This window comes from Choloepus didactylus, chromosome 6 (assembly GCF_015220235.1).
Source record: "Choloepus didactylus isolate mChoDid1 chromosome 6, mChoDid1.pri, whole genome shotgun sequence".
Classification (NCBI taxonomy): Eukaryota; Metazoa; Chordata; class Mammalia; order Pilosa; family Megalonychidae; genus Choloepus; species Choloepus didactylus.
In genome coordinates, this window is record NC_051312.1 from 127640825 (window position 1) to 127659552 (window position 18728).

An 18728-nucleotide genomic window follows, 5' to 3' on the forward strand; every position below is an offset into this window, starting at 1 on the left:
TTCTTGGCCATTTGTATTTCCTCTTCAGAGAACTGTCTCTTCATATCTTTTGCCCATTTTATAATTGGGCTGTCTGTACTATTGTCATTGAGTTGTAGGATTTCTTTGTATATGCAAGATATCAGTCTTTTGTCAGATACATGGTTTCCAAAAATTTTTTCCCATTGAGTTGGCTGCCTCTTTACCTTTTTGAGAAATTCCTTTGAGGTGCAGAAACTTCTAAGCTTGAGGAGTTCCCATTTATCTATTTTCTCTTTTGTTGCTTGTGCTTTGGGTATAAAGTCTAGGAAGTGGCCTCCTAATACAAGGTCTTGAAGATGTTTTCCTACATTATCTTCTAGGAGTTTTATGGTACTTTCTTTTATATTGAGATCTTTGGTCCATTTTGAGTTAATTTTTGTGTAGGGGGTGAGGTAGGGGTCCTCTTTCATTCTTTTGGATATGGATATCCAACTCTCCCAGCCCCATTTGTTGAAAAGACCATTATGGCTCAGTTCGGTGACTTTGGGGGCCTTATCAAAGATCAGTCGGCCATAGATCTGAGGGTCTATCTCTGAATTCTCAATTCGATTCCATTGATCTATATGTCTATCTTTGTGCCAGTACCATGCTGTTTTGGCAACTGTGGCTTTCTAATAAGCTTCAAAGTCAGGGAGTGTAAGTCCTCCCACTTCGTTTTTCTTTTTTAGAGTGTCTTTAGCAATTCGAGGCATCTTCCCTTTCCAAATAAATTTGATAACGAGCTTTTCCAAGTCTGCAAAGTAGGTTGTTGGAATTTTGATTGGGATTGCATTGAATCTGTAGATGAGTTTGGGTAGAATTGACACTTAATGACATTTAGCCTTCCTATCCAAGAACATGGAATATTTTTCCATCTTTTAAGGTCCCCTTCTATTTCTTTTAGTAGAGTTATGTAGTTTTCTTTGTATAGGTCTTTTACATCTTTGGTTAAGTTTATTCCTAGGTACTTGATTTTTTTAGTTGCTATTGAAAATGGTATCTTTTTCTTGAGTGTCTCTTCAGTTTGTTCATTTCTAGCATATAGAAACATTACTGACTTATGTGCATTAATCTTGTATCCCGCTACTTTGCTAAATTTGTTTATTAGCTCTAGTAGGTGTATCGTTGATTTCTCAGGGTTTTCTAGATATAAGATCATATCATCTGCAAACAATGACAGTTTTACTTCTTCTTTTCCAATTTGGATGCCTTTTATTTCTTTGTCTTGCCGGATTGCCCTGGCTAGCACTTCCAGCACAATGTTGAATAACAGTGGTGACAGTGGGCATCCTTGTCTTGTTCCTGATCTTAGAGGGAAGGCTTTCAGTCTCTCACCATTGAGTACTATGCTGGCTGTGGGTTTTTCATATATGCTCTTTATCATGTTGAGGAAGTTTCCTTCAATTCCTACCTTTTGAAGTGTTTTTATCAAAAAGGGATGTTGGATTTTGTCAAATGCTTTTTCAGCATCTATTGAGATGATCAATTGATTTTTCCCTTTCGAGTTTTTAATGTGTTGTAATACATTGATTGTTTTTCTTATGTTGAACCATCCTTGCATGCCTGGAATGAACCCCACTTGGTCATGGTGTATGATTTTTTTAATGTGTCTTTAGATTCGATTTGCAAGTATTTTGTTGAGGATTTTTGCATCTATATTCATTAGGGAGATTGGCCGGTAGTTTTCCTTTTTTGTAGCATCTTTGCCTGGTTTTGGTATTAGATTGATGTTAGCTTCATAAAATGAGTTAGGTAGTGTTCCATTTTTTTCAATGTTTTGAAAGAGTTTGAGTAAGATTGGTGTCAGTTCTTTCTGGAAAGTTTGGTAGAATTCCCCTGTGAAGCCATCTGGCCCTGGGCATTTATTTGTGGGAAGATTTTTGATGACTGATTGGATCTCTTTGCTTGTGATGGGTTGGTTGAGGTCTTCTATTTCTTCTCTGGTCAGTCTAGGTTGTTCATATGTTTCCAGGAAATTGTCCATTTCTTCTACATTATCCAGTTTGTTGCCATACAGTTGTTCATAATATCCTCTTATAATTTTTTTAATTTCTTCAGGATCTGCAGTTATGTCACCTTTTTCATTCATTATTTTGTTTATATGGGTCTTCTCTCTTTTTGATTTTGTCAGTCTAGCTAGGGGCTTGTCAATCTTGTTGATCTTCTCAAAGAACCAACTTTTGGTGATATTTATCCTTTCTATTGTTTTTTTGTTCTCCAGGTCATTTATTTCTGCTTTAATCCTTGTTATTTCTTTTCTTGTACTTGGTTTAGGATTGGTTTGCTGTTCATTTTCTAGCTTCTTCAGTTGATCCATTAGTTCTTTGATTTTGGCTCTTTCTTCCTTTTTAATATATGCGTTTAGTGCTATAAATTTCCCCCTCAGCACTGCTTTTGCTGCATCCCATAGGTTTTGGTATGTTGTGTTCTCATTTTCATTCGTCTCTATATATTTAGCAATTTCTCTTGCTATTTCTTCTTTAACCCACTGATTGTTTAGGAGTGTGTTGTTTAACCTCCAGGTATTTGTGAATTTTCTAAGTCTCTGATGGTTATTGACTTCTAATTGTATTCCATTGTGGTCAGAGAATGTGCTTTGAATAATTTCAATCTTTTTAAATTTATTGAGGCTTGTTTTATGTCCCAGCATATGATCTATTCTGGAGAAAGTTCCGTGAGCACTAGAAAAGTATGTGTATCCTGGTGATTTGGGATGTAATGTCCTGTAGATGTCTGTTAAATCTAATTCATTTATCAGATTGTTTAGGTTTTCAATTTCCTTATTGGTCTTCTGTCTGGTTGATCTATCTATAGGAGAGAGTGATGTGTTGAAGTCTCCCACAATTATTGTGGAAACATCAATTGCTTCCTTTAGTTTTGCCAATGTTTCTCTCATGTATTTTGTGGCACCTTGATTGGGTGCATAGACATTTACGATTGTTATTTCTTCTTGCTGAATTGCCCCTTTTATTAGTATGTAGTGGCCTTCTTTGTCTCTCAAAACATCCCTGCATTTGAAGTCTATTTTATCTGAGATTAATATTGCTACACCTGCTTTCTTTTGGCTGTAGCTTGCATGAAATATTTTTTTCCATCCTTTCACTTTCAGTTTCTTTGTGTCCCTGTGTCTAAGATGAGTCTCTTGTATGCAACATATTGATGGTTCATTTTTTTTGATCCATTCTGCGAATCTATATCTTTTAATTGGGGAGTTTAATCCATTTACATTCAACGTTAAAACCGTGAAGGCATTTCTTGAATCGGCCATCTTATCCTTTGGATTATGTTTGCCATATTTTTCCCTCTCTCTATTAATATCCTTTATTGTACCCATACCGAATCTCTTTAGTACTGAACCTTTCTCCAATTCTCTCTGTCCTGTCTTTGTTTCTCTGTCTGTAGGGCTCCCTTTAGTATCTCCAGTAGGGCAGGTCTCTTGTTAGCAAATTCTCTCAGCATTTCTTTGTCTGTGAAAAATTTAAGCTCTCCCTCAAATTTGAAGGAGAGCTTTGCTGGATAAAGTATTCTTGGCTGGAAATTCCTCTCACTCAGAATTTTAAATATATTGTGCCACTGCCTTCTCGCCTCCATGGTGGCTGCTGAGTAGTCACTACTTAGTCTTATGCTGTTTCCTTTGTATGTGGTGAATTGCTTTTCTCTTGCTGCTTTCAGAAGTTGCTCCTTCTCTTCTATGTTTGACAGTGTGATCAGTATATGTCTCGGAGTGGGTTTTTCTGGATTTATTCTATTTGGAGTTCGCTGAGCATTTATGATTTGTGTATTTATGTTGTTTAGAAGATTTGGGAAGTTTTCCCCAACAATTTCTTTGAATACTCTTCCTAGACCTTTACCCTTTTCTTCCCCTTCTGGGACACCAATGAGTCTTATATTCGGACGTTTCATATTATCTATCATATCCCTGAGGTCCATTTCGAGTTTTTCAATTTTTTTCCCCATTCTTTCTTTTATGCTTTCATTTTCCATTCTGTCATCTTCCAGGTCACTGATTCGTTGTTCAACTTCCTCTAGTCTTGTACTATGAGTGTCCAGAATATTTTTAATTTGGTCAACAGTTTCTTTAATTTCCATAAGATCATCCATTTTTTTATTTAGTCTTGCAATGTCTTCTTTATGCTCTTCTAGGGTCTTCTTGATTTCCTTTATATCCCGTACTATGGTCTCATTGTTCATCTTTAGTTCTTTGAGTAGCTGCTCTAGGTGTGTCTCTTCTGGTCTTTTGATTTGGGTGCTTGGGCTTGGGTTATCCATATCGTCTGGTTTTTTCATATGCTTTATAATTTTCTGTTGTTTTTGGCCTCGTGGCATTTGCTGAACTTGATAGGGTTCTTTTAGGGTTTGTAGACCAGTTGAAGTCCTTATCTCTAATTTATCAGATCTACAGCTTTGTGGAGTACACTTTCTCTAACTAACCAGCAGGTGGCGTCCACGAGCCACCTGTTCTCCACAAGCCAGATCTCCCCTGCTTAGCCTTTTTGGTGAGTGGGGGAGTGAGTCTTGTGGGGCCCAATTGGTGTACCAAGCTTGCGTGTGTAGTTGGTGTTGCCTGCCGTGTATGTGGGGCGTGTTTCTGGGCCGTCGGGGAGGGGGGGTGGCCCTAACAATCAAATCTCCCTGATGATCCTAGAGTTTTAAAGCTACTGCAATAGTCTAATCCTTCAGTTCAGTCCTGCCACAGTTTGTCTCTGCCACTGACCCACAAGTCTTTGGTATTGGCGTATGGCTCCTGAGACTTGCAAGTGGGCCCCTCTTCCAGGCTGTGCACCCCGGGTCCTCTGTTGAGGGATGACTGTGCTATGTCACAGGTGAGTGCCGTCCCCCCAGGGCAGTTCTGGGCTGCTGGGCTGTGTTGGGAGGCTCCCAGTCTGCTCAAATGATGGCTGAATGGGGCTCTGTTAATTCACACTGCTCCCCCTTCCCAGCTCTGGGACATTCAGCTGAGGTTGCAGGGAAGGCTAATGTCCACGCCCAGTTTTGTGGTGTGTGCATGTTATTTGAAGCACTTCCGTCACACTGGGTTGTCTGGGGCAGCTCTGGGCTATGGGGCTGGCGATGGGCAGGAGTGTTTCCTGTCCACCAGGATGGTGGCTGTGAGCGGACACCCCCCTTTTCTTGGGAAGTTGTGTTGTTTAGTGAATTTTCTCAGCCACTGGATTATTGCCTTTTGTCTCAGAGCTCTCTTAGTTCTGCTCTTGACTTGACGTGCCCAAATTTCAATTCTTTGAAGCTTTCTGTATTGAGCTTCTTAGAGTAATTGTTTTAGAAAAAGCAAAAAGGATTTAAAAAAAAAAAAAACAAAAAAAAACGGACCTCCTCAGAGATCTAATGGGTTATTGAAATGCTAATAGACAAAGCAACCAGGGCCATTAAGGAAAGGTGCACAGGGCAGAGAGATCAGCCTTGCTTCGGAATTTGCATATGCGCCTCAAGGCCTGATCTCCGCCCTTCCCCTTTCTGTGTTCACCAGAACTCCAAAAATCCTCTGCTTTTATTTTGGAGTTTTTCGTGTTGTTTTTTTTCTATGCCTGTCTCCTCTCTGCTGGGCTGGCTGCTCTCAGAGTCTCTGGTGTCTGGCCTCAGTCTATCTATGGTTGGAGTTTGAATCAGTAGAATGAGTTTCCGATAAGAGCAGCCACTGCAATTCTCCCTTCTCCTTCCTGGAGCTGACAGCCCCTCCTCCCCCGGGACTGAGCCTGGCAGGGAGGGGCGCGGGTCCCCTGGCCGCAAAAACTTACAGATTTCGCTGATCTCAGCAGTTCCACATTTTCATGAGTGTTGTATGAAGTATGCCCAAAGACAGATTGCTCTGTGGTGTCCAGTCCACGCAGTTCCTGGCTTTTTACCTACTTTCCTGGAGGAGTAACTAAAACATACAGCTCACCAGTCTGCCATCTTCGGATGTGTGGTTTCTTTACATTCATGGAATTAATATTTCTTTTATAAAGGTGGAATAATTTTTTCCTAAATTATCGAAAAGACAGGATAACATTTCAAAAATTACATTTTGAAAAATGAAAAAATTCCTTTTATCTGTCAGCTTAACGCTATTTTCTTTTCTGGTCTTAAACGTAATTCCTTGTCCTTGCAAATATGTATTTTACATAGTTGTTACTTATATATGTATTCTTTTTTTTTTTTTTAACGTAATCTTGTTGGAAACATTTTATCTGTATATAGACCTCTTAATATTTTTTTATTTTTTTATTTTTTAATTAATATTTGAATCCTATAAAATAATATAACAACTTTGTAAAGAGTTTAGAAAACAGAAGAAATGGAAACAATTTTTGTAATATTTCACAGATGGAGAAATTAGCATATAAGTCAAATTTAATAACTCCGTTTTTCTGTTTTTTCTGATTAGAAAAGTAATTCATTCTCACTGAAGAAAAATTGCACAGAGAAGTGTAAAGCAGGAAAAGAAATGATCCATAACCTTTTCACCCACTGATGAAATTTTGTCACCTTTGCATGTAGTTTTTCTAGTCTTTTTTTCTATGCATATCTTATGTTGAGACTTACTGATATCCTGACTTTTAGTTTAATATTTAAGTTTAAATTTCTTTATATTATTAAAAGGAACCATTTTAATAGCTGTATAATATTCATAATGTAATGCAAGTGATATAATCATTCCCAATTCTTCTACTTTTTATATTATAAATAACTATTGACTATGCATAAATCTTTGTCATCATTTCAGATTAATTCCTTCAAATAATTTCTGAGAAGTGGAATCCTTACACTAAATGGGGTGGGTGATATTTAAGGTTCTTGATAACGATTGTCAAATTGCATTCGAGAAAGATTATAACCTATTTTATATTTTCACCAGCATTGTGGCCATCTTCCTTGAGCCTTAGTTTCCAGGGATATTTATTTTTTAATCTTTCTCAATTTTATAAATGAAAATGGTTTTTTAATTGTTTTTAATTCACATTTTTCTGAGATTTAATATTCAGTGTTGTTACTTTATATGAGAATTAGTTTGATATTAATCATTTTAGGTTATCCTGTGTGTCCTCCAGAGTTGTACAGAAAACCTTCCTTTTGCCCTGCAAGCATAAATTCATTGGTCTATTTTTTTAGGATAATGCATGCATAATTAAGAATTGGAGAGTTTAATATATTAGATGAACAACAGCCAAAAAAAGGGTCCCTTCCTTGGCTTTCTTGACTCGCTTGACTTTCTTGTCTCACTTGACTTTCTTGTGACCATGCAGATTTTGTGCCTTGGTACCATGTTAGAACTAAGTAGGAGAAGGGATGCAGAGAGTAAGTTCCCAGAAATCTTAAAAATGAACTATTAGAACACAACCTTTTTGTAAGTTGAGAACTTTCAGTATACCATTGGGGAAATCCTAAAATATATTTTTTCATTGAAATTTGTTCTCTAGTATGTGTTACTTTTGTTCTCACCGACCCTCTTAGAGGGTAGGAATCAACTCTCATTCATTTGTGTATCCCTGGCATAATATCTGGCGTGCAATAGGTATTCAGTAAATTACGAGTAATTGACTCATTAGAATAGTGAAAAGATTGAACTTGAGTCAGAAGACCTGGGGTGTTTTTCCCTTAATTCACTAGCTCGGCAGGACCTTTTGACTTATGTAATATCTTTGATCCTTATTTTTATCAAATGCTTGTTCCATTTGTTTCACTGAGTTCAGAAATAAATGATATACAATATATTAAAGTATCTTCTAAAATTTAAAAATGCTGCATAGTTATGAAAGTCATCATCGTCACCATCATTCTATTTCTCAGAAGTACTTGGTACAAAAGTACTTCATTGTTAAGAAATTATCTGGAAGAGTATGACAGAGACTGCTAGCAGGTTAGCAAAATCCATCATTCCCTCTTCCTGCTGGACCTAGAGCTGGACTGTTTCTCAGCTTCCCTTGAATTTAGAAGTCTTGTGACTGAATTCTAATTAATGGAATGAGTAGCAATGATGTACTCCACTTCCAGGCCTTGCCGTTGAAAACTTCCCATGAGGGCTCTTCCTCCAAGTTCTTTTTACCTTCTATTTGGCTGGAAAGGAGACAACCTTCAAAGTAACCTTGGAAGCCACATGATGCAGAAAGTTAAAACCTCTTTGAACCTAATATTACTGCATGGAGGAGGGCCACCTGCTCAATGTCTTCACCCATCCAGTTCTACATGAACAAGAAATACACTTCCATTGTGTTTGAATTATTGTATATTTTGGGGTCTACTTGTTCCAGCAGTTAAACTACCCCTAACTATTAGAGGCTAATCCTAAGTATTAGAAGGATCATGCTAATACATTCTCTACTGCTTCTTCAGAGAAGCATAATCCTCATATAGCAGCCCTCAAACAAGCAGTAACTATGTAAAGACATAAATATATAGGTCTGTGGTCCATGTAGTATAGTCTGTGACGCAAGATAAAATTGAGGAATTATAATATTTTGACATTTGAAATTTTTTTTATTGTGAACTTATATATACAACAGCGATAACTTTTGAAGTAACGATTTCACAAGTAGTTAGCAAATCTCAAAGAATGTCATGGGTCACAGTTCCACAACTTCAGCCATTTCTGTTGTAAAATATAACAACAGAAACTTTTAACTTTAAAAGTTTTAAGTTTTTTAAACTTTTTAACTATCTTCTGCATGGCTGAGCATTTCTTTATAGTTACTTTGCATTGGGATGATAACTACTGCTGATACTTTATGTCTTCAGTTTATAAGTGGAATAAAAGGACATTACAGTTTTACTGAAGAAATGTTTTACTAAAGTAACTTAGCAGTTATTCTTCTTAGCATAGTAAAGATACTTCCAAACAAAATCTACCACCGTACCTCATACACAGTAGTTGTTTAAAAAATATTTGTTTAATGACTCAATGAGTGTGTGTGCATTGAATTTAAATTATCATTGTCATAAGAACAGATGAAGCCTGAGATTTAATTTATCAAGAAGATTAATTTGGAAATATTAACTTGTATACTATTGTATTTATTTGTGTTCTTGGTTGCAGGTGGCAATAAAAATAATAGATAAATCTCAGCTGGATGCAGTGAACCTTGAGAAAATCTACCGAGAAGTACAAATTATGAAAATGCTAGACCACCCTCATATAATCAAACTTTATCAGGTATGTTGTAACCTTACAACTCTCTGTGCTTTCTACATTTGGTTCTCTGTTTTTCAGCAAAATATTTCTCTTTTATGTTAGTTTTTAAATTTATCAGTGAAGGATAATTAAATGTTTTTATAAGCTGAGTATATCCATTTTTCCATATTATCTTTGAATAAAAATATTAGGAAATAAAAAACTACTACTTGTTGCTTAATTTTAAGTTGTCTCTTAGACTGTAAGTTATTTATTTAAAAAGTTTGCAGTTGTGAATTTATGATACCCTGCTTAAACCTGCAGGATTTTGGTGATGGTGCCATTAATCAGGATATGGCAGTTTTGCTTATTTGGCAAATGTGCTATTTATGTTTTATGAAATATAAAAGCCAAAATGTTAGTGTATTACTTGGTGTCATGATTTGTAAGACTTACAGCAAATCTTATATTTTTGGGGGGTTGATAGATGAAATAAATGAGCTACTTTTTTGAAATCAACTTTATTAAGGTGTAATTTATGTGAAATAAACTGCACCCATTTCAAGTATAAGCCATGTTTTTTAAAAGAAGAGTTTCTCAGATTTTTAAGAGTAGTTCATGTTTAAGAATGTTAATATAATATAAAACATTTAAACAATTTCTGTTCAGTGATAAGTAGAATTTTTACACATTAAAAGGTGACAGTATGCCAGCCTGTGTCACATTGATTTCCAAAGCAGAATTTGTACACCTAGTCCTACACTGGATTCAGACTGTACTGGCTTATAAGAGCCAGTTTGCTAAATTTTTCAAAGTTTTGTGAGCCCGTTCTCACAAAATTTTTCAATGGTGTTTATACCACAGAAGGTGGCCCATAGATCAGGGTACTTTTCTTTTAGTCAGAGAGTTTGTTCACTAGCATTTCACTGTGTGCACCACAATGGATTAGCACAAGTGTTTATATTTATTTTCTAAATTCCTCTTCTTGTATGCATTTTATAATGTACATAATGTATTTATAAAATGGCACATGTATGTATTTGTGTCCTTGTATGTGTACATGCATATATATACCTATATGTGCATATACATATGCATATACATACACATATATTCGGCTAAACAACTTTTTTTTGATAGAGATTTGCAATTAAATAGTTATGGTGACCATACCTTATGATATACCTGCTAAGAATGAAAGACTATGATATGCCACTTAAAACATTTCCTGAAGTTCCAAATCTGCAGTGGTTCTCTTAGATCAAATTTATATCAGAGTCTTTCTGTTTTAAGCTTTTTAAAAAAAATTCCTTAAGAGAATACAGGAAGTCTTTGATGAACCATAAGCCAAATTGAGGATAAAACTACCATGATTCATATGATAATTCTATCTTTATGTCAACTAAATAATCAGTTAAAGTTGATTACCATTTGACTTATTCAGGCCCAGATTATAGGTCATTCGTAGCTTTCTGGCCTGAAGCGGAATCGTCTTAAACCTACATTTTAGAGTAAAATTATAGTTTTCAGCCTTTCAGTAGGTTGCAGTTGAAATTTTACATAATTAGCATGTGCTAATATATAAAAAGATAAGGAAAAATTGTTACAGAGAAGTATTGTAAAAATCGCTCATCTTGAATCTATAAATGTATTTGCTTTCTGAGTAGACATCCCTTCAGTTTGAAAAATCAAATTTGTAACAGACACACTTTCTTTTTGAACCCCGAGAAAATAATTTAAATAAAACTGAACAGTAGAGCTATGAATAAAAATCTCTGGAAAAATATTTTAAATTCCTTTTGTCTATACTAGTACTTCTCAAACTTTAATGTGCATAAAAATCCCCTGGGGATTTTGTTAAAACGTAAATTCCATTTCAGTAGGTGTGGAGCGGGGCCTGAGATACTACACTTTTAACAGGCATTTAGGCAGTGCTGCTGCTGCTGATCCATAGACCACACTTAAAATATCAAGGATTTAGATGTTTCACAAAAAATGTTAACATAAGGCTATTATGAAGCTTGTAAACTTAGCCAGCTTCTGAATTATTCATAACTCCTTTTCTTTTTTTTAGTAGGTTTAATTTAGGGAATCCTGTAGAATGTTTTGATAAATTGCAATCCTTGCCTGTCAGACTAATATGGAATTATTTATCAATAGGTAATGGAGACCAAAAATATGTTGTACCTTGTAACAGAATATGCTAAAAATGGAGAAATTTTTGGTAAGTCTTTCCTTTAAATTGTTTTTTAATTTGAAGAGGTCACAAATCTGCATGAATGGAGAATTTTCTATTAATTCTTATTTAAGAATCAGTAGCATGAATTAGAAATGTTTAAGCATTAGAATATAACAAAATGCCAGTAATCTTAAAAATATGGAATATAATTTATTTTTGGATTTATGATATTGAAGGTACTGCTTAATTCTCAGATCTGTGTTAGAGAGATGGCAGAATCAGAGGGCAAAATTTTCAGTCATATTGCAAAGGAGATTTTCTTTCCTTTTATCTTTCTTTTTACCTTTCTTTTCAGGGGAAAGTTCAGTCAATAAATATTTATTGAGCTCTTACTATATTCCAGGCATTATACTAGGTTGGGGGCACAATAGTGACTTAAATAAATGCAATCTCTGTCTTCATGGATCATTGTAAGGCTGTTGACCACCTGTAAGACCTTGAGAAAGTCACTAAACCTCTCTGGCGTTCAGTTTCTTTATCTCTAATATTAAAGTTATCTTTTTGAACATCTGAAATGTGGTTATAATAACTTTTAATGTCCTTGTTTGCTAATTCTAGCATCTCTGTCAGTTCTGTATGGTTTTTTTTTCTTTTGTTTTTTAATGCAATTTTATTGAGATATATTCATGTAACTACAGTCATTCAAAGTGTACAATCAGTTGTTTGCAGTATCGTCATATAGTTGTGCATTCATTACCACAGTCAGTCTTTGAACATTTTCATTACTCCAAAAAAAATAATAAAAATTAAAAAAAGAGAACATCCCAAACATCCCATTCCCCTCCTCCCCCCCTTTGTTCATTTACTTTTTAAAATACAGTTTTATTGAGTTATATTCACACACCCTACAGTCATCCACAGTGTACAATCAGTTATTCACAGCACTATCATACATTTATGCATTCATCACCAGAATCAATTTTTGCACTTTCCATATTCCAAAAAAAAAAAAGAATAACTAAATCTTTCTTTTCTGGATGGGTTTTGATGTATTGATTTTTCTTCTCAGTTTTGGCCATATTTTCCTGCTTCTTTACATGCCTAGTAATCTCTGATTGTATGCCAAGACATTTTGAATTTTGCCATATTGGGCACCAGATATTTTGTATTCCTGTAAGTCTTCTTGGGCTTTGTTCTGGGACACAGTTAAGTTACTTGGAAACAGTTTCATCTATTTGGGTTTTGGTTTTTTGATTGGAGCAGTGATCAGTCTAAGGCTGATTGTTTCTCATTTCTGAGTACCTTACCCAATGCGCCATGAATTCTGAGGTTTTCCAGCCTGAGCAGTGGAAACAGGTACTAAACCTGGCTCTGTATAAGTGCTAGGCACTGTTGTTTCTAATCCTCTCAGTGGTTCTTTCTTTGACCTTGGGTTGTTTTTTCACACACATGTGCCAATCAATCCTTGAATGTTCAAGGAAGACTCTCTGTAGATCTTTGGGTTTTTCTCTCTGTATAGCTCTCTTCTCTCTGGTACTCTGTCTTGTGATTTCTAGCTGCCTTGGTCTCCCTGGACTCTCAGCTCAGTCTTAGTCTAGAAACTCTCAAAGCATTCATTGGAGGACATTCACAAGTCTCACTTTATTTGTTTCCTGTTTCTCAGGGATCACTGTACCTTTTTGCCTGATATCCAGTGTCTTATAAATCATCATGTCATATATTTAGTCTGAGTTTTTTTTTGGCAGGGTGGGGGGTATTGTTCTAAGCGGAAGAGTAAATCTGGTCTCTGTTACTCCATCTTGACTGGAAGTAGAAGCCTCTGATCCTCTTAAAATTATTATTTTGGTTTTATTAAAGAGAAAAATATGCATTTCTATAGTTTCAAAAAATAACTTTTTACAGTAAAATTTTAAATACATAGTTCTGAACTGAATTATTTTCTAATTGTGCTTCTGGAAAGATGGTCTTCTTGTCTGTTTTACTTATTCTTTTATTTCTACTGCTTATTGAACTTATTTAATTCTTAAGATATTTATTTAAACTAGAAGGTTCTGTAACTCCTGGTATAATCGAATGACATGGGTTTTGAAGCCAAGCAGATCTGGCTTACAGTGCTGGCTATACCATATCAGTTGTATTACTTTGGGCAAGTTTTTTCCTTTCCTTTCCTTTCATTTCTTCCCTTCCCTTTCCTTCTTTTCCCTTCCTTTCCCTCTTTCTTTTTGTTCTCTTCCTTACTCTTTCTTACCGATTCTTTTCTTACACCCACTTATTCATTCATTGAATCAGTCTTTTAAGAAATCTTGAAACCCACTATGTGTCATATACTTTACTATGTGGTAAGTATACCACATGAAGAAAACAGACAAAATCTCTGCTGTCATGGATCTTACCTTCTAGCATGGGGAGAGAGATAATAAAATAAATAAGTTCAATGGTATATTAGATGGTTATAAGTGCCATAGAAATAATATAGCAAGGAAGGGGGCTTGGAAGTGTGGGTGGGTAGTTGCAATTTCAAATTGAGTAGTTGGGAAGATCTCACTGACATTTGAGCAAAGACTTGAAAGCATAGTCATGTCGATGAGGAAGGGGGTGATCCCAGGAGAGGGAAGAGTAAATACAAATACCTTGAGGCACCAGTGTACTTGGTGTGTTCAAGAAATAGCAGGGAGGCCAGTATATCTGGAGAAGCAAGCAAGTGGAAAGAGCAAGAGTGAGCAGGGGAGAAGAAAAGTAGGAGATGAGGTCAGAAAGGTAAATGGGAGGCAGGAATGGAGCAGATTTGGGGGTTTTGTGGGCCAATGTAAGGATTTTGACTCTTATCTTGAATAAAATGAGGGAACAGAAGTGACTGAATCTAATTTAATATTTAAAAGAATCACTCTGGCTGCTGTGCTGAGAATAGATTATAGTGAGCAAGGATGGAAGCAAGGAGACCGGGAAGGAGACTCTTACAGTAGTCCAAGTGAAAGATGATGATGGCTCAGACTAGAATAGGAGCAGTGCAGGTATTGATAAATAATCAGACTCAAAATATATTTTGAAGGTAGAATCAAGGATTTCTTGGCAGATTGAGACCACCTAAATAATGTGTATAATTAGGGAAGACATCAATGCCTGATCCCTAAGTCACTCAAACATTAAAAGGTTGGGAAAAGAGGAGGAACCAGCAGAGAAAATTGAGAAGGAAGGACCAGCGAGATGGGTAGAAAACCAAGAGAATGTAGTGTCCTGGAAACTAAATGAAGAAAATGTTCTTGGGAGGTAGGAGTAAACATTTGTGTGAAATGTTACTGATAGGTCAAGAAAGAGAAAGAATGAAAATTGACTGTTTTATTTGGCAATTGGAAAGAGCAGTTTGGTGGAGTGATTGGTCCAAAAGCTAGATTGAAGGGTGTTAAGAGCAAATAGAATAAAAATTGGAGAGAGCAGAATAGACAACTCTTTCAAGGAGTTTTGTTGCAAAAAAAGCAGAGAAATGGGAAAGTAGTTCATAGGGGCAATCGGGTCAAGAGAAGGCTTTTTTTAGGATGGGAGAAATAGCTGTATATGTATATTTACTTAACTCTCTCTGATCCTCAGTTTCGTCATCTGTACGTCAGTATCTAACATGCAGTAAATACTCAAAATGCTCCTCCTTCTCCCTCTCTGTTCTTTGAGAGACACTGTTCTAACCAAAGTTTTTTTTTTTTTTTTTTTTTTTTTGGATGAGGTGATTTTCTTCTGTTTTCTGAAGATTGGTTTTAGAGTAGAAAATTTTCCTATAAACTTCTTATGAAAGTAAAACTATAAAAAATAAAAAACCTAATGAAAGAGTAGCTTACATACTGCTTGTTAAAATCTTTGCCCACTGGAATATTTTTAGAGCTTTTTTTTTTTTTACTTATGTAGTTTTATGAGTAAACTAGAAATGGCTATTACATGTTAGTTAACATTTCTCTGAAAATGGCATGTTCTAAATTGCTATTTTTTTTTGCTAAGACATTGATACAGGTTTGGATCACATTGTTTTTCATAAATTGAAGTATAATTGGAAATTTTTAATGTGCAAAGTTTGTTTTTAATGTAAAATATCTAGAGTAAATATGGAATTTAAGCTCTGAAGTGGAGTAAGAAGAATTGGATGGTAAATGCTAGTTATTTTATTTTCTACTCTGGTTCAGCTAATTTCTTGAGCCTTGAAGATCATCAGTAATAGATTTTCATGTAAAAAGAGGAAATCTTTTTGATTGGAAGAATATGAATTTAAAGGGAATTTGGAGATCATTTAGTCCAATTAATTTTTATTTACTTTGTCATACGGCTTATAGCCCAAGAGAACTCATTATCTGCAAAACTATTTCTCCTTTTACTGACTTGGCTTCATCATTTACAAATGATGAAGGAACTTTGGTGTCAGTATTGATTCCTTCTCCCTCATCCTCATTTCAGATGAGATTTAAATTCTACCTATTCTGCATCTTAAATATCTCAGAACTGCCCTTCTCTCCATACCTGCTGCTGTTGCCTCAGTTCAGGGTCCTCATTTTTGCTTGTCTATATTATGCAATAGTCTCCTAACTATTCTATTTGACACTGCCTCCAGAATCGTCTTTCTAAGACACAAACATAATCTTCTTGCTTATCTTTATTTTTGAAGTTTTTTTTATAATGACCATTAACCATGGTAAAAGTACTTTTACAAAACTGTAGGTGATAGCATGGAAATGGTTATCAGTAAAAGAATTGCTGCTTAATTTTATTCCTGTACTTTATTAATTTTGGCCCTTAAATATCCCTTCAACTTAATTTCCTCTTATAAGAAACGTTCTTTGTACTGTCTCAGGTTTCAGGGCTGTCTTGATGTACAAACAAGGAGTTACCTACCCTACTTAAATTTTCATTGTGGTCAGTAGGGGTGGGAAGAGTTGAATGTCATGCTAAGTCTGAGATAGAAAAGTAAACAGTGACCAAGAAGGGGGTGTGGGTGGGATAGAAGACGATGGTCTAAACAGGCAAAATATTGTTGACCATATGTGGATATGGAATATATAGGAATAAAAGACATAGTAAATTATGGACTCAGGTAGGTACAAGAATAGTCTGGTATCCAGCCAATTTCTGACATGGGGTCCATGAGGATAGTAAAATAGAAGTAAGACGATGTAGACCAAAGAGCAGTAATCAAGTAGTGATAAATTGTATAAGAATTTCAGTGAATTCTGAGCCAAAATGTTTAAAGTCAATTTGGAAACTTAGATGGAAAAGAACCACATATACAAAACCATGTATTTGGAACTATATATTATCTTTTGGGTTTATAACTTTGAAATTATTATCTATTTAACTTTACAAGTATTCCTTTAGTGCCTGCTCTGTGCCAGAGGTATTATATTCCTTACTTTTTTTCATTCCTTTAGTTTCATCTTTAGTTGGCCAGCAAATTAGTTAGCCAATTAGTTTGGATTTATCTCCATATCTCTAAATAATATGCTTGATTTCCTTCTTCTGGATTCTTCTGTTTTATTTATAATCTATTGAATCCTTTTGAGTTTTCCCCCTGCCCCTGTATGTAGGAGGCATATGTTAGAAAGGTATGTAAGGACCAGTTGTGGGAGACCTTGAGTGTCAAGGATAGGGGATTTGGATTGTGTCTGCTAGAGTGGGCATCTGTGAGAACTGAAAGGTAATAATAAGCCAAAAGGTGATGATGTATATAAGGATGTTTTTTAGGAAATTAAATCTGGCAGTAGTGTGTAGTGTGAATTAGAGGAGGAGAAAAGAGGCCATTTAAGGAGACTGTTTTAATTGACTAGATAGGAGAGACTGAATACCTGGATTAAGATGTTAATTATTTGAGTCATGAAAAAAGATTTTTAAGCAGGAGGCATTTCTAGTTCTAAAAAATAATAACAGCTAACATTTTTTGAGCACTCTCTTTTTGTTTGATACTATTTAAAGTACTTTACATGATTTATTTATTTAAACCTCAAAAAACCTTATAAGGTAGGCACTAAAACGTTCAGTAGTTTGTCCAAAGTCACATAGCCAATAACCAGCAGAGTCTGGATTTGAACCATGCAATCCTGGAGCCTGTAGTTTTAATAATTATGCTGTAGTAGTGCTCAAGATTTTTTATTGACTGGAAAGAGGAGAAAAGAGAGTTGGGAGTAGACTAATGGGCATGACTGGAAGAATATTGGTGATGTGATTGACAATAATAGAGAGGTTAGATAGGGCCCTAATTCCAGAGTTAACAATGAAAAGTTTGATTTTGGAAGTGTGTTGGTGATAATATCAATACATTTAGTTTGATATGGGCTGTTGCCAGGTGGAGATATGGAAGCAACAGCATTCAAAAGAGAGTTTAAATTTAGTAATAAAAAAACAGCCCATTAAAAAATAGGCAAAAGACTGGAACAGACACTTTACAGAAGAAGATATACAATGGCCAATAAGCACATGAAAAAGTATTCATCCTTATTAATTGTCAGAGAAATGTGAATTAAAAACACAGTAATTTAATATTTCGTATCAACTAGAAGGGTTAAAATAAGAAAGACTGACGGTACTAAATGTTAGCAAGGATAATGGAGCAACTAGAAGTCTCATAACATTGCTGGTGGGGGTACAAGATAGTACAGCCGCTTTGGAGAACTGTTCTGTCAGATTCTTATAAAATTAAATACACGCCTACCCTGTGACCCAGCATTTCCACTCCTAGGTATTTACCCAAGAAAAATGAAAACAAATGTCCATAAAATGACTTGTTGAAGAATATTCATAGCAGTCGTTTGCACAGCCGCCCAAAGCAATAGCACCCTCATACAGCTGTGCATCCATCACCACACTTAATTTTTGTACAATTTTTAGAGACTTTTCATTACTCCAGACAAGAAATAAAGTGAAAGATGAAAAAAAGAAAAAAAGAAAAGGAATAAACTCGAATCCTCCCCTATCCCTAACCAACCCCCCTCAATTGTTGACTCGTAGTGTTGGTATAGTACATTTATTACTGTTTATGAAAAAATGTTGAAATACTACTAACTGTAGTATATAGTTTGCAATAGGTATATATTTCTTCCCTATATGCCCCTCTATTATTAACTTCTAATTGTATTGTCATACATTTGTCTTGGTTCATGAAAGTGATTTCTAGTATTTGTACAGTTGATCATGGACATTGACCACCACAGGATTCAGTTTTATACATTCCCATCTTTTGACCTCCAACTTTCCTTCTGGTGACATATATGACTCTGAGCTTCCCCTTTCCACCTCATTCACACATCATTCAGCACTGTTAGTTATTCTCACATCTTGCTATTGACATGTCTGTTCATTTCCAAACATTTAAGTTCATCCTAGTTGTACATTCTGCTCATATTAAGCAACCACTCCCCTTCTTAAGCCTCGTCCTATATCTTGGTACCTTACATTTCATGTCTATGAGTTTACATATTA

General features: G+C 35.4%; 1 protein-coding gene across 1 annotated transcript in view; it reads left to right on the plus strand.

Moving 5' to 3' along the window:
- Positions 1-18728, plus strand: part of SIK2 (salt inducible kinase 2) — a 147323-nt gene that overhangs the window by 9687 nt on the left and 118908 nt on the right. The window contains exons 2-3 of the mRNA XM_037841392.1: positions 9029-9145; positions 11264-11327. Of these exons, the coding sequence (XP_037697320.1) occupies positions 9029-9145; positions 11264-11327 (181 nt within the window). The remainder of the gene's footprint in view (positions 1-9028; positions 9146-11263; positions 11328-18728) is intronic.